At 45.5% G+C, this 17,142-nt stretch overlaps 1 protein-coding gene across 1 annotated transcript in view; it reads right to left on the bottom strand.

The window, feature by feature from the left end:
- Positions 1–17,142, bottom strand: part of Abcc4 (ATP binding cassette subfamily C member 4 (PEL blood group)) — a 219,035-nt gene that overhangs the window by 129,162 nt on the left and 72,731 nt on the right. The window contains exons 9-13 of the mRNA XM_034498607.2: positions 11,475–11,576; positions 7,905–7,994; positions 6,705–6,896; positions 1,234–1,328; positions 930–1,016 (exon numbers count right to left, since the gene is read on the bottom strand). Coding sequence (XP_034354498.1) covers positions 930–1,016; positions 1,234–1,328; positions 6,705–6,896; positions 7,905–7,994; positions 11,475–11,576 — 566 coding nt within the window. The remainder of the gene's footprint in view (positions 1–929; positions 1,017–1,233; positions 1,329–6,704; positions 6,897–7,904; positions 7,995–11,474; positions 11,577–17,142) is intronic.

Below are 17,142 nucleotides of genomic sequence, written 5' to 3'. Positions count from 1 at the left end.
CTGTTCTAGACTGAACGCCATCCCTTAAACTCATCTACTCAACACTTAATGAATTACAGAGTCTTTAGAGAGAAAGTTAAGAGTGGCTACGAGGGTCAGTCACCCTGACTGATGTCCTTTGATGAAGAGATCTGAGGAAGAAAAAGTGGGAAAGCATGCTGGGCCGACAGTGTCCGCTCCCCTCAGACTCATGGCTCAGAGAGATGAAGTTCTATGGTGTGAGCCACACAGTCTGTTGCCTTTTATTTTGGCACATAGGAGCTAAAGAGCCTGGGACCTGCATGTTGGCATTTCTGGGGCTTTTAATCGCTGTATGATGCATATCCCCCCTTGAGGGAGATGTGTGTTTGCTGCTCTTTTCCAGTGCCTTCAGTGCCTTGCTTGTCTGTGCTTTCATACCTCTGTGTCTACTGCTCCTTTTACCAGAAGGAGTGAAATCCTCCAGTCACTGTCCCCAAAGGGCCCAGACTACCGATTAACATAGGAGGCCCTATGCCACACTGCCACTGAAACCCCATCCTCACACACCAAGTAAAAGATGACTTTGGAGAGACGATCAGTCAAGAGTTATAGAGAGAAGGGTGCTGACTCCCCACTACCAACCTGCCAAGCCCCTTCCCTCCTTCTAAACCTGCACATCTTTCTTCTTCCCAGGGCCCAGGTCATCCAGTGTCTTGACTACAAACTTCAAGGAACCAGAGGACAAACTTACAGGATGTGCCTTCTGTTTTTAAACTGTAACACACGGGCTCTGTGCACTAACCTGCCCTGGCGGCATCTGCTCTATTTTTCTACCTTGACCTTGCATTTGTCAAATGGGTCATCTGGAGGGGAGCAGAGGAGAGGGAAGTTGTAGAAATTACAAATCCCTCATGGGGCCATGAAAGGGTTCCTGAACACCAAGCTGACATAAGACAGAACTAACTCACAGTTGGAACAGATGCTTGCCCACTTCTGCATCAACAGCACTGAGTGGATCGTCAAGGAGGTAGATGTCAGCGTCCTGGTAGACCGCCCTGAAAGGCAGAGAGAAGTCAGAGCAGAGAGCACCTTGTTGGTCACTGGAGGAAGGATCACGGCTTGGCTTGCTGCAATTGGGTGCTCATTGGAAGTACTTAGGGAATTACTGAAAACCATTGCATCACACGGTCCTGACGTGGTGAGCAGACACCACACGCCTCACCTCCTGAAGCTTCATCAAGGCACATGCAGTGTCAGGGGATAGCAAGTTACCGTGCCAAGTTCACCCGTGCTTTCTGGCCTCCGCTCAGTGTGGCTCCCCGGTCTCCTATGACAGTCAGATCCCCGTCCTCCAGAAGCTGCAAGTCCTGCATGGAGAGAGGGGTTGGGGGGGAGAGGGAAGACTCATACTTGCTCTGCCTCAGTCTTCTTATGCTCAGCAGCTTTACTTCAGAGGCAGTGGTGGCAGGGGGCCAGGGGTGCGGAGAACAAGCACATGCATTTAATCATCAACAAAGCATGGATAGGGCATTTCCACACTACACTTTTTCTGAGGATTTAGGTAGTTAGCCATTTTAAAAGGTACGTAGGTGCTAAGCAGTGACCAGAGACTCGTCAGTGTTCTGGGCATGGTGACTCTGGCAATGAGGGAGATGAAGTCCTGAAAGCATTTGTAATGAAAACTGACAATATGAAAAGTTAACAAGATGACAAGGCATAAAAAAGCTCGTGGCTAGGGAAATGGGGGAGGTGTGGCATGGGGGGGGGTATGGGGAATAGGAGGAGCATGGGGAGTGGGGGGGCGGGTATGGGGGAAGTGTGAGTGAGAGGGATGGTGCGTGGGGTGGGGGTGCGTGGAGTGGAGAGGGGTGGGGGTGGGGGGGTGGAGGACATCATTTCCCATTGAATGATCAGCCAGAGTTCAGATCAAGAGAGCCTAGGGTGGAGAGGGCTAGCAAGACCTGGACAAAATAGATTACATCATATACAGGAAGGAATGATTTATAGATCTGTGAGCTAGTATATAACTGCCATATCCAAAGGACAGTGACCTCGACACCACGGAGTTGGAGCAATGCGAAGAGATGAGGCTGACGAGGAGAGACAGACCCCAGCTTTATTCCCATGAATCCAAGGGATGACATGGTCTGCCGTGCTGTGCAAGGAATCGCTCACAGGGGCAAGCAGGGCCCGCGTTAGGAGCTGCTGCAACAACCTGGGGGCTGCGAGCGCTTAGGTCCCCGTGCCACAGGGAACACGGACAGAAAGAAGCACACACTAGGCAAGTTCCAACGCCACAGCTGTCAGGACTTGCTTACGAAGGACCATGATGCTTTGGGCACAGAAGTAGAAGCAGGTCATAATGACCGAATGGGGAAGGTGGTGGATACAGACTTGGAGGATAAATCCGACGCCCAGTGATGGCCAAACTGAGATGCCCACTGCTCCAAGGCAGGCAAGTCTGAATGCCCTCACTAAAGAGTAGATGCAAGAGCTACAGGAACATAATGTAGCTTCCAAAACTATGGATTTACTTCACCAGGGAATACTGCGCCTTCACGACTGTCTCGCTCATCTCCAACTCAGCCTTCCTTCCACTTGAGCCGTTTACTCACAAGCTCGGGAGAACAGTAAACAAAGTCTACATGAGATGTAGACCAGGCGGAATAAGGACACCGTGACACTGACACGGAAGCCAAGAAATGAGGGGGGAGGGGGGAGGGAGGGAGGGAGGGAGGGAGGGAGAAGAAAACTTTCCTTTGGGAATCTAGGAAGGTATCCAAATCAACATTCTTTATATGAATATTAAATTGACAAATTACAGAATCTTGGTGGGAAATCACAAAACATCCCCCAAACAACAGGATAGCAATCAGGTCTAAAACACCCCATACACGAGAACTATCTCCTTGTGGCTTCTGACAAGTAGCACTGGCAAAGTCTGGCATAGACGGAGCCAGCCGTGGAGGTTTGCCGTACACGTGATGCCTTATGACAGGAGCCCTGATTTAATAAAAAGCTATGAGCCAGGTAAGGTGGCCAGCAAGCATGTACATGTGCACACAGAGCAGGTGAAGAGGTGGGGGAAGAAGGAGGGTGGGGGAGGGGTGGGGAGAGTGGAGGTAGAGAAGGGAAGAGACAGGAAGGGGGGAAGGGAGGAAGGGGGGAAGGGGGGAAGGGGGAAGGGGGGAAGGGGGAAGGGGGGAAGGGGGAAGGGGGAAGGGGGGAAGGGGGAAGGGGGGAAGGGGGAAGGGGGAAGGGGGGAAGGGGGAAGGGGGAAGGGGGAAGGGGGGAAGGGGGAAGGGGGAAGAGGGGAAGGGGGAAGGGGGAAGGGGGAAGGGGAAGGGAGGAAACACAGAGGGTCTCTGTCTCATTGACAACTTTCTCTGTAATGTACATATTAACCATGCTTTCATTTTAAGTTTTCTTTTAATTCTTAAAGTAGCATAAGGCGTATGTAGCAGGGCAATCCTAGCCCCTTTCTGAGAAGACAATCTGCCAAAAAACAGTAATGAGGACAGAGACCCAAAGTCCTAGCTGCCTGTCCCCAGGATTCCATTGCTGCCTAATTGGCTCCATCCTGGGATGTCTGCTGTGACTTCTGTAACTTGCGGATGTCACTGGGGATGTGTCACCAAACTGGAGGGATGTTGCTAAACCTGCATTATGATTTAACTTCTCATTATTTCATCTCAGATGTGATTTTAAGTGATAAAGTTAACTCAATTACTTCTCATTACATTGATAACAACTTGTCCATGTGTCTAATGTAAGAGATCTGGATTTTCTGATTTCACTTTAGTGCTTTTAAAGGATTTATGTGATAAGAGTCTATAAATAAAAGTCCTTATTTTACTTGTCTGTTCCATAAGTTTATTCACTGGTTTAGAGAAGAGCATTTAAACAGTGATAAAACCACCATTTATCAAAATCCCTCCATGTCTTTATTTTACATAAATTAACCATTGCCTTTCTAGTCAATCTATTGACTATTATCTAATTTAATAATAAAGGAAGCGAAGGCATACACCTGGAGGTACCCTGAATAGTGTTGCTCCAATGTGGAACTTTTCTCCCTCACCTGCAATCTGTGTGCAAGACCAGAGACCTATTATTTGTGGCCCTTCCTTCTGTCTACTCACTGAGGCCAACTCAACAAGGACCCAAGGATCCCAAATTGCGTTAAGTGGTCCACCAGCCACTTAAAGACATTGATCTGCTGTGTGGCAGCTTCATAAATAGTATTCTGCATTCCAGCAACATGACAAAACCTCCTGGGAATCCCTACGCCTGTGTTTTCCTCCTGCAGCCAACATCAGGGACCACAAGTAAGTAATGCGGTGCCACACCCAAAGTCACAAGGAACATGTGATACAGCCAGGTCTGCATGCAACCAACGTCACAGGAACATGTGACACGGCCAGACCCATATGCAGGATTAGCTCTACATCTTAAGTGGCCCTCATGCCAAGGATAAGAAGGAGAACACCACGGCACAGCAATCCCTGCTGACAAACAACAGGAAAGCTACCAACCATCCTCAACGCCATGGGGCAGCCCAGACCTCAGGGGACAATCATTCACTCTACAGTGTACATAACATGCAAAAGCACCGAGAAGGTTGGAGCCTCAGTTATTGGGTCTGTGATATTGGTCTAGTCCTCCCAGGTGGCTTTGGGAGAAGCAGCCCTTGTTCCCAGACCCACTTTTCTGCACAGATGTCCAAAATGCAGTAAGGGTAAAGGCAGGGCTGGGCTACCCTAGAAACAGGGAGGCTGGTGAGCGGCAAGGGTTGAATGATTTCAGTGAAGAGAAACGCCTTCACATTGTGTCCCACATTCTCCTCCATGTATCAAAGCTTCAAATGCATTCTCCTTTAAAGCAGACTCAACCAAAAAGTAGCTGCACACGGGGAGAAAGATGATGGAGTCAGGAGTCACCAGACGGGTTTCAACTTGATCTAAGAGTGTTTAGGTGATGTGTTCTCTCTTCCAGACCCTGTCTGAGTGGGGACAGTGACACTGGATACACTAGAGAATTGATAGTAAAAGACTCCAAAGTCATGTGTGTGTGTGTGTGTGTGTGGGTGGGTGAGAGAAAGATAGAAAGAGACAGAGACAGACAGAGAGAGAGACAGAGAGGGAGGGAGAGACAGAGAGAGAGAGAGAGAGAGAGAGAGAGAACGGGCAAAAGAGTGGGAGAACCAGAGAGAGAGAAACAAACAGATAAGGACAGGTATGTAGAGTGAATGGGAGAGATAAACACATCAGAATGGGTACAACAGATCAATTATTCTGTGGTTGGGTCCCTTTCTTATTCAATGTGCATATTCAATACTTATTACAAACCTAGTTTGTATTATTATTATAAATGACCTAGTGTCATTTATCAAAACACATAATGCCTTATTATTTTCTTTCTACGTCATCATAAAAGCCACTGACCAATACGATCTATGCCATTCCAGCTATTGTTTAAGTGAGATTACACTGTCCTCAGAGGGCTGACTAGAGAGCCTTCAACACCACACCTCTGAGAGAGCTGTCTGGCCTTTTCCTCACACTATAAAAGAGCAGTTGAGTGGCCAGGATGCTATAAACAGGCCCTGTGGCGAGTCCCTACATCTAGTATTGACTAGTTTTTACAGCCAGAGTGAGGCTCATGTCCGTAGGCATTTGTCTTTTGTCTTCCTGATCGCTTGGACTCCGCCCTGGACTCCGCCCCCCCAAACAGATATGTAGGGCTTTAGTTGATCATCTTTCAACTTGACTAAAATTGTCATGTGTGATATAATATCTCGTCTTGTTATTTTCTGGGTAGCTCAAAATCATTTCTGAAAATCTTCCTTCTCCTGATGAAGTGTTGTAGAATTTAAAAAAAACAAAAGTTGGGCCCCGGGCTGCAGCCTCTCTTCCAGGTCATTCTCGGTTGTGCAAACTGACAGTTAGAACCCAGCTCCACAGACTGGCCAGAATGTGGACCGCCTGGAGCAATGTTGTCATTTCCTTACAGGTGATATGGTTGTGGCAGTCATACCTCCACAACCCCTCCACCCTCCACCACCTCACGACAGTTCTTTTAAGCACACACAATGAAAATGTTCAGAGATGAAATACGAAGGGTCCAGGATCAATTAGAAAATAATGTGGAATCAGGATGGGTGGGGTTTCAAAAGTTCAGCTAGAAATGACAAAGACGTCACCAGTAGACTGTTGCTAATGCTGTGTAGTGGGGACACGAGGACTCAATACACTATAACCTCTGCAACTGTTCAATGTTTTATAACAGCTAAAGCCCAGGTGCTAGAAAGATGGCTCACTGGTTAGGGGCACTGGCTGCTAGGAGCCAGGTTGGATTCCCAGCACCCACATAGTGGCTCACACTATGTAAATTCAGTTAGAAGGATTCAACACCCTTTCCCGACCTCTGTCAGCACCAGATGTATACAGCATGCATGCAGGCATGCATACACATAAGATAAAAATAAATACATCTCTTTTTTAAAGCTAAGGATTGCAGATACAGGTTGGGAGAGGTGCTCCCCCAGGGTGAGCACGGCCATGGTTGCGACGATCAGCACTTACAGACAGTTAAAACTGAACAGAACTTAATAAAACCAAAGCAAACAGTGATGGATGGGAATGGGCCGGCTTCCAAAAGCTTAGCTGAAGAATCACAGTAACTTAGAAAACTTCCCAAAGGTGGGCCTTTAAACGGAGTATAAGAAAGCCAAGAGTCATCACCTTCTTCAGCGCACAGGCCTTGATCACTTTCTCATATCGTTCCTTCTCATATTTCTTCCCAAATAAAATATTGCTCCTCACGGTTCCGGAGAACACCCAGGGCTGCTGGGAAACGTAGGCGACTCTCCCATGCACGCTGACCAGGCCGCTGGTGGGAGGCAGCTCACCCAGCACCGCACTCAACAGTGACGACTGAAACAGAGTTCACAACACACACACAGGCTGTTAATGTCAGCACAGAATAAACCAAGTTCCAGCACTGCCCAGCTACGGTGGTTTGACAAGTGCCGGCTTCTCATTTAAAATGGCACTAGACTGAAATTAAACCAAGAAAACAAAAGAGAAATAGCACCACTGGCCACAGTAAAGTGGTGTTTATTAAAACAAAACAAAGCAAAGCTTACAGAAACAGGTTGTGACAACCTATCCTACCAAATACCCTTGCTTCTAATGCAGCGTTGGCCATAAGCAATTAAAGATGCCATATGAAATACTATGTATAGCTAACAAAGTTTGCTGGCATCGTGGCACATGCCTATAATCTCAGCACTACAGACACAGAGGCAAGACAAGCAAAGTCATCCTTGGCTACAAGTTTGAGGCCATTGTGGGCATTCTGAGATTTAGTCTCAATCAATCATCAATCAATAAACAAAAAGGAACATTGGCGGCAATAGAGCCCAGCACAATAAAAGCTTCACACATCCAATACTGAGCGACACTGTGGCTGCATCCTGATAACACGGATCTTCTCTGTTTGAAGTGCTCGTCCCAGAATGCCATGCACCAACTGTGCTTCTAATGCACTCAGAAGATATTTATTTAAAGCAATTCTGAGGAACAAGCCTTCATCGTACACAGACGGAATCCTCTACCACTTTAACAAGTGTGTGCCTACCGTGACCAGAGAGCTTGAGACACTGTCTGGAGACCATCTGTCTGCCTTGCCCAGGACCCATAGCTGCCTGGGCCTGGGCTTCTCTGTGCATCTTTGGGTCCAAGCACAGCAGGAACCATGGCTGTGCTTGAGCTAAGTTTGTACTGACATGACTTGGGTACGTCCTAAGAACTGTTAAGAGCCACACAGCCTCCTAAAATAAAAAGAAGTGTCCCCCTCCCCTAGTCCTTCCATCTGACTAGCAGTCACGTAAGTAATTCCCAGTGAGCCAACCTGAAGACAAGATGAAACAAAAAACTTACCTTGCCGGCACCGACTGGGCCAACCACGGCTAACAACTCACCGGGTCTGGCAGTAAAGGAAAGACCTTGCAGGGTTGGAGTGTCTAATGTCTGTGAGGTAAAGTTAACAATAACATCTTGTTTTAAAGAAACAGCATAATCTTTACTTTAAACAATAGAAGAAATAAAACTACAGCTACAGATTCACACACACAGCCCACCTTCCCCCTCACGGTACATGTTATGTCTTGACAGCCTTTTCACACTTTTTATTTAAGAAAACTCAACCTATTTAAATAAACAAGTCCAGATTTCCATACAAATACAAAAATTAAGCAGTAGACAGGGCAACCATTTTTGAGAGAATCTTGGCACATACTAATGCACTAAAACAACATTTTAAATAGAACAACACATACAGGAGGAATCTAATCATTCCTAAACTTTCACTGGGGCCTTAGGTTTTAATCTTCTATGTCATTAGCTCCCACGAGGTGGCAGCAGAAGAATGTGACATGTCCAGACGAGCAGTTTGATACCATCCCTAACTGCGGCTTACCAATGAATCCCCGCAAGGCACTCAGGACGGCAGTTGATGTCATGAAATCCATCACAGAAAATAAGTCCCACAAATATATATGGTCAGTACTGTAATGAGGGCTTGAATTTAACAGCAAAAATTAAGTCATTAAACCCAGTGTAGGTTAGTAGGTCAAAGTGAAGTGGTGTGCCTGTGCCTGCCTTACTCACACCAGGCTGAACTGGGTCAACACGGCCCTGCTACAAACACTGTGGAGGTACAAGCTCCAACACCACAGGCGGGGAAGGAGGATAAGGCACATTACACTGTCAGAAACCACAACCATGAGCAATCTACACATTTTAGCAAAATGTAAGACTCTGTGTATGTTTTATTTAAGTATTCCAAATTCAAAACTTAACACTGGGTTCCTTGAGGTGCAAGGTATTGACAGACAAAGTGCGAGACTCCATCTGTAAAATTCACTGGTAAATCACATGAAGGCCATGTTTTCGGGGTAGATATGAGGCACACATGATTTTCATGTTTGCACTCGGATCTCATTGTCAACGTGTCTTATTATATACATGGAAATATCAAAAATCTGGAACAGTTGATTCAAACACTTCAGATAAGGCATCCAACCCGCACTAAATTATAAGAAACTGGTCAATTTTAAGGTGTTTTATAGTTTCTCAGTCAAATTTCGTCAAGAAGCCAAATCAAATTCACATCTCTATAGAATTTTCAAATGTTGCAAAAATCAATTGAGAAGCGTGTGCTACCAAGGCCTTAATGAAGTAGCATGGACCAGAACCAGATAAGGCTACCTCTCCAGTCAGCACCCTGGCTTGGCCAGCCTTCAGCAGAACCGAGAGGAATGGAAGAGGGGAGGGTGACTGACATCGGGAGGAGGGTGACTGACATCGGGAGCATAGACCTTCAGAGTGTCGATCACCAAACAGTAAGCAAACCTAACACCAACACATTCGACAGCATCACACACTCAACGGATGGTAGGTGTGGAGCGTCGGGATGCTGAGATGCTGCTGTCTGCGGGCTGCTCTAAGAGGGTCGAGTCCCAGATCTGATACCATCTGCACTGCCCATGAGGTACATCTGTGGGTACCACACAGTTAAGGCTGCAGTAAATTCACTGGAATTCATCACCCTAAGCCTTTCATAAGGCATTCTCTTAAAGGGCTGGTGTTCTCTATAACACACTGAGGGAAATGGTTGTTGATATCACAGTAACAATGATGATGATGATGGTGGTGGTGATGATGATGATGATGATAAGCGGAAGGCTACCCAGCCATTTGAACTATAGAAAATGAGTTTCTGAAGGGTAGAACTGCTTTGCACAGGAGAGGACAAAATCTACGAGCCACAGATTCCATGTTAGAACAAAGAGCAACCTCCCCCCAAGCCCCAACCCTAGGCTCAGGCCTGAGCGCTGCTCCGTTGTGTGCAGAACAGACAGAAAGGACAGGACGGGCAGCTTAGGAGACTTCGGCCCTTCACTCTCAGGGTCCAAATATGTCTCACAGTGATGCCAACATAGATGAGCCCTCACTGCAAGCGTGCCATCCCCTGGGGATACAGCAGTGATCAGAGCAGAGAGCAGTAGTGCGCTGCCCCTCCGGAGACGTACAGTCTCCCGGGAACACAAACTGTGAGGCCGAAAGGCCGAGTTCGTAAATGGGAAACCGGGTTAATGAGAAGAGCTTTTCCAAGCAGGAGCTGCCAGATCTTCCAATGGGCTGTGGTACAATCCAGTACATCTCAACTGCCAGTCCAGCATGTTCTTCCTTCTACTCCAGCTTCTCCCAGGAAACCCTCAAGGTCTGTGCTCCTCCCCCACCCAATGGTCTCTCTGGACCTGACCAAATAGAACCCCTAGTAAGAGTCAGAGTCATCCCACAGATGATGCCAGGGAGACAGAGGGACACACTAAGGCTACACGCCTGAGCACTTCCTGGAGGCCTTCCCTGTTAGTCTTCCTGTCTGCTCGTATGTCCATGTGAACCAGTGAGGGAAACCCTCCTGGCCCCGCCTGTCTTACTTGTCTGCTTGGCACACGTGAAACCTACCCCTAGAACCCGCAAGAGCTCACTGTGTTGCTACCTCCGGCCTGCAGATTGCCTCTCGGGTATTCTATCCAGAGGCACAGAATACTGGGGTCCTCTCTGTGACCCCCAGAAAAACACACAATTCAAGTGCTACAAGATGATGTTAAAACAAGATAAAAATCTAGGACAGTCTAGAATGCATGCAGTTAACCTATAGAATGTACACGTTTAACCTGATAGACTATATGCAGTTAACCTATAGGATATGTGCCACTAGCTTATAGAATGTACAGTTAACCTATAGAATGTGCAGTTAACCTACAGAATATATGCAGTTAACCTACAGAAGTATGCAGTTGACCTATAGAATGTATGTAGTTAACCTACAGTATGTAGACAACCTACAGAATGTGCAGTTAGCCTATAAAAGATGCAGTTAATCTATAGAATATATGGTTAACCTATAGAATGCACATGTTTAACCTATAGAATATATGCAGTTAACCTATAGAATGTGCACAATTAGCCTGTAGATTATGCACAGTTAACAGACCCCATACTGACCCCATGCACTCTAATATTACCAGTATCAACACACTCAGGTCAAACCGAGACAATGATGAAAGCTTTTGTGACTAACATCAACCTTCAGGAGATGCAGAAATGGCTCAGCAGTTAGGAGCCCTGGCTCTTTCCAGAGAACTTGGGTTTGGCTCCCAGCACTCACAGGGTATTTTGTAACCACCTGTAAGACCAGCTCCAGAGTATCTCATGCCCTCTTCTGACCTCTGCAGGCAACTCCACACAATCATGTACTCAGACCCACACACATACACATAAAATACTTTTTAAGAACAACTTTGAGGTTTTTGGGTTTTAAGAAATTTTTAAAATTTTCAGTAGATGAACTGACTGCCTTTTACAGACTTTGTAAATCTCTCAAAATTCTCTGCTTCATCATTGTCACCCACAGTGTCTCAGAAATCACAGGGAAGTTACCTTGTCCCAGAAAGCGGTAAAATCTTGCACGTGCACGATGGCTTTGCCATCAGATGGTTCCTGGGCTTTGCGCTGTGGCAGTTCATCAAGCAACAGAAAGTTCTAGAGAAAAGAAAAGCATGGGTTGTTTTAACTAAAGAAATAAAACATAAATAAAAAACAGATGTTTCTATGGAACGTATGATGTAAGCTTCTTACAGCCTAAGGATTATTTATCCAACTCTATTTAAAGTGTCAATGCATGGGGCTAGGAGGTGCTTCGGCAGTCAGTATCTGCCACAAAGTCTGCCAATCTAGTTCACAGTAACACACAGGGCAAACGGAGAGACTCTCAGAAGTTATACTCTGATCTCCACATACATGCCTGGATATCATGTGTGTTTCCTCTCACATACAGTAAATAAAGCTGTCATAAAAATACCTTAAAAGTAAAGTATCAAATCATATCAGAACATGCTATGTATTAACAGATTATATACTATACACACATGTCTTCACGCACACAAGTTTCAGACCTGAGCAAAGTCTTTGTAATGTTTTCAACCAGTACACCAGTTCCTCCATAAAATGAAAAAAATTGATAAGAAATGGAACACATGTAGAACTGGACAGTGGAACTGTTTTGATTTTGTTGTTTTGTTTAATAGTAAACACATAGAAGATGGTAGGAAATGACTTGATAAATATTTACTGGGTGCTCATCGTATGCCAAATGTCCTGCTAAAGCCAGAAGCAAGGCAAGGGCTGTTCCCAGGATGAATGTAGTCAGACTACAAGAGAGAGCAGAGCCTGGGACCCGCAGCAGAGAGTGGGGAAAGGTCAACTCTGCCCATTTCCTGCCATGCTCTGCCACGTGGCTCAGCCACTGCCTGCCTTCCCCTTTAACCAATCAGCACATCATGGCTTGCCATGGGGTGCCCTCAAAGTCACTGTTCCCAAATATATTTGGAAAGCATCTTTCCTATCTGCTGTGTTCTACCCAGTTAGCAGCTAGTTGGTGCAGTCTAAGCAGCAACAGGAAGCCCTGCTAACTGTCATAATCTAAGGACAGCAAGAGGAGGCCCTTCGGCTCCTCAAATGCCACCCATAACTCACTCAGAAAAAAATCCACAGTGGAAATCTATTCAAAATGGATCACAGACCTCAAGGCCAGACCTGTGACTCTGAAACTGCTAGATCAAACAGAAAGCACTTCAAATAGCAAGCATGGGCAAGGCCCTTCTGAAAGGACTCTCGGAAAATTAGTGATGAGAACTGGCAAACACAATTTAAAAGTTTCGGCATGGCAAATGAAACTACAGAGGTAAAAGACACCCGAAGGATGGGAGAAAACGTTTGCCAGCCCGGCATCTGACAGGGGATTAATATCTACAATGCATGAAGCACTCAAATAAATTAAATACCAAAGCCTCGGGCCATCCTAATAAGTGAGCAGCAAGCAGTTCTCAAAAGATGACACACACAAGGCTGGGAGACACAGCTCGGTGGCTGTCCTTGTTGGCTTTCTCTTGCTGTGAGAAACATCAAGGAATCAAGGACAAAAGCAGCTTGGAGAGGAGAGGGTTGAGCCACCTGACACTCTCAGGTGACACTAACCACAGCAGGAAGTCAGGTCAGGAACTCAAGGCAGGAACTGAAGCAGAGGCCACGGACGAGTGCTGCTTCCTGGCTTGCTCTTCACGGCCTGGTCCTGTAGAACCCAGGACCACCTGTCTAGGGGAGGCAGTGCCCACAGGAAGTTGGCTCTCCTATGTCCATTATAAATCAAGAAACCTCCCCACGGATTTGCCCGCAGGCTAATCAATGGCGGTATTTTCTAAGTTGAGGGGCCCTCTTCCCAGATGACCCCAGTTTGTGTCAACTTGACAATTAAAACTAACTAGCCTGGTGGTTAAGAGCACTGGCTTCTCTCCTACATGAGCTGGATTCAATTCCCAGCAAGTGGCTCACAACCAATCGTGACTTCAGTTACAGAGGACACAATACCCTCTCCTCACATCCGTGGGCACCAGGCATGGAGATTGTATAAGACACACAGAACAAAACACCTATATGTATCATATTAAAAGAATATTTTTAAAAACAACAAAGTACAAATGAGCAATATACATCCGAAAACCATACATACCACACACACACATAACACACCACACAGACACACACACATACACACAAATATAGAATCATTTCAACTCAGTCAAAATATCCCTAAAAAAAAAAAATGACAATAAATGTTAGCAAGCCTGGCGGGGAGCTCCTTAAATACTGCTGGGGTATTGCAAAGTAGTTACACTAAGGAGGTCCCTGAGAAAGAAAACCTGAAAATAAAACAACCCTGCGACCCAGGCTCGTCACTGCTGGAATGCTTCTGAAACAGGTGGGGCTAGATATGATCCCACCAACCAAAGTAAACTCGGAAAGACAAATACCATGTCTTCGTTCACATATGGATCCTAGATTTCACACACACATACATGTGCACACATATGCATACACACCAAACATATATACCATACATGTATGTATGCATATATACTATACACCACACACATATCTGCCACATACCACACACATACACATCTCATGCACACATATACACAATTGATACATACACACTACACACACACATACATACCACCCACACATATATACAACTGACACATACATACTATACACACCTGCATACACAACACACACACATGCACACAATACACAGACACACACATACACCACAGACACACACATGCATACACATTACACACAGACATACACAACACACACATGAACAACACATAGACAAACACACACCATAGACACACACATGCATACATACCACACACAGATACATACATACATACAAACTACACACACATATACATACATACATACCACACACACATATACACAAGTGACATACTATACACACATGCATACACATCATATCCACATACACAGACACACACATACATAACACACACACATGCATACCACACAGACACACACACATATACCGCACATACACAACTGACACATACACACTACACATACACAAGCATAGACATCACACACACATAACACACCACAGAGACACACACACATACACAACACATACACATGCACACCACAGAGACACACACACATACATTGCACATACACAACTGACACATACACAAGCATACACACCACATACACATAACACACCACACAGACATAACACACCACACACACACATACACACAAATATAGAATATGCAAATCTCATTCTAAGGGAACAAATAAAAGATTAACAAAAGGAAAAAAATAAACAATATTTCCAGAACAATAGAGACAGTACCTGAAAGTAAAAGAGGGGGCTTACAGCTAGAGCAAGCAGGGGACGAGGGATATGGTACGAGGAAATTGAAGACGATCAAAGTGAAATATATAGACATACACATATATATAAAATATCATAATGACACCCATTGTTCTGTAAAAATTAATAACTGCTAATAACGATAGAAATGATGTAGGTCTTTGGTCTCAGCCCGTAACTAACTCACTAACTAGCTTAAGCAATGGCCTGGGTTTGAGCCCTAATATGAAAAAACAAATTTTAAGAGGTAGTTTTTTAAAGAGGTGACTAAACTACAATACAGGCTCTGCACTGTGAATGGTGTCTAAGCTCTCACGAGGGAGGTGTCACACAGCTTCTGGATCTCTCTGTCTGGAGACACAATGCCTCAACCCTCCAGAGCAAAAGGCAGGGGGGCACCATCCTGGAAGCAGAAGCAGACAGCCAAACCTGCCTGAACCCTGCCTGGCCTTGCACCTCCTGAAAACCAGAACTATGAAAAACAAATTTCTATTCTTCATGAATTGTGGAGTTTGGTTATGAGAGAACAGATGAAGACACCCCTTCAGAAACACGCCTTTAGGTCCTTACTACCCCCAGAACCTTGAAATGTGTCTTTATTTGGAAATAGGATCATTTCAGATACAGCAAAGACAAGGCCACACGTGGGTCCCAAATCCAACACGGCTGGCTTCTGAGATTAGAAAGATAGTCACACCGTTGTGCAAAACAACCATGTGGCCTTGGCAACACAGACTGGAATGGTACCCAGCAGCCCTTGGATGCTAGGTCAGGAGAGGGACCAGGCCTTACTTAAACAGGCGTGTCTTTTGGGACAGAACACTATATTCCAAGCTTCATACTTAGTTTTTTTTTATATACTTGGGAGAAATAGAAACTGTTTTGTTTTGTTTCCTATGCATGAAAACTTCTTCCTACGAATCTCTAAGACTTCTTTCTATGAATCTATAAGATGTGATCTGTTGTCTCCGTTTCCATGGGCCAGCCACACAAGAGCCTATATAAGATTAGGGCAGCCTGCACAAGTCCACGACCAGCAAGTAGGCAGACAGAGACACATGCGACCCTAAGACTAACCACAGCAGCAGCTCACAGCCTCTCTCATGGTCTACCAGATGTCAACTCTTCCCCTGTCCCGCCACAGTTTATCTCCTCTGTTGAAGGAATGTGATTTCAGAAGCCTGGTGAGCACTCTTCATTTCGCTGAAGTGACTCTGGTGCTGATCCCCCACCCCCTTCTACAGCATTCCTCAACAACAGTAAACCATGCATCGTGGTTCCCTGAGCACCCTGTTCAAACACCCCTCCCAACACACACCACGCATATCCTGTAATTGCAACTCCTATCAACAGGGTTGGCCGGGCATTCGTCATATAGCCTGTGGTATTGGGCTGTGTGGCACTGGTCTTACACAGCAGAAGCCAAACAGTCAGAGAGTGGAGGAGCTGCCCAGGAGAGCTGCAAACCCAGCACTCAAATGTCTGCATCTCCAGGAAGCAGAGAAACTTCTTACGAGGCTGGTCTATGTACGTATACATTCTGCATCCTCAAAGTTACTAAGCAGTATGGTCAAAACAACAACAGTGGTCCAGAAGCTCTCAGTGGGGTCTTCACTCTGTCCCATACAACCTATGTGCAGGGCACCATCACCCTATGAGAGGTAAGATCTCTGTACAGCAGAAACAGTGGGTGCTGATATTCAGTGACTGCTGTTACATGCAAAGGATTGGGAGACAGCCTGGCTTGTGATACCCTCAGAGCAGCTCTCAAGTCTAGGAGAAGCAATTGCAGCAACAGTCGAATTACAACAGAATAACTCAGTGTGAAGCCACAGAAGGGAAAGTTTTATATTATACACTTAGAATGATGCTAAGGTCTTGTATGTTTTCTTCCCAGATAGGAAAGTTAAAAAAAAAAAAAAGAAGAAGAAGAAGAAGAAAAAAACATAATTAAATGCCCTGGGTGACCCCTAAACAATGCTGCTTGACCATTGTCAGAAGGAATGATAAATTCAGGTCTGGTCCAGAACTAACCGTGCATGACTGATCTATTCTTTTTTTTTTTTTTTTTTTTTTTTTTAAGATTTATTTATATATTTCATGTATGTGAGAACACTGTCGCTGTCTTCAGATACACCAGAAGAGGGCATCAGATCCCATTACAGATGGTTGTGAGCCACCATGTGGTTGCTGGGAATTTAATTCAGGACCTGGAAGAGCAGTCAGTGCTCTTAACCTCTGAGTCATCTCTCCAGCCCCTACTCTATTCTATAAGTAGTAATTGTGTATAATGTTGGACAATTTCCTATATTG

The sequence above is a fragment of the Arvicanthis niloticus genome, chromosome 3 (genome assembly GCF_011762505.2).
Source record: "Arvicanthis niloticus isolate mArvNil1 chromosome 3, mArvNil1.pat.X, whole genome shotgun sequence".
Taxonomy (NCBI): domain Eukaryota; kingdom Metazoa; phylum Chordata; class Mammalia; order Rodentia; family Muridae; genus Arvicanthis; species Arvicanthis niloticus.
The sequence above is the reverse complement of the archived record's forward strand: the minus strand, read 5'-3'. Positions and strand labels throughout refer to the sequence as shown.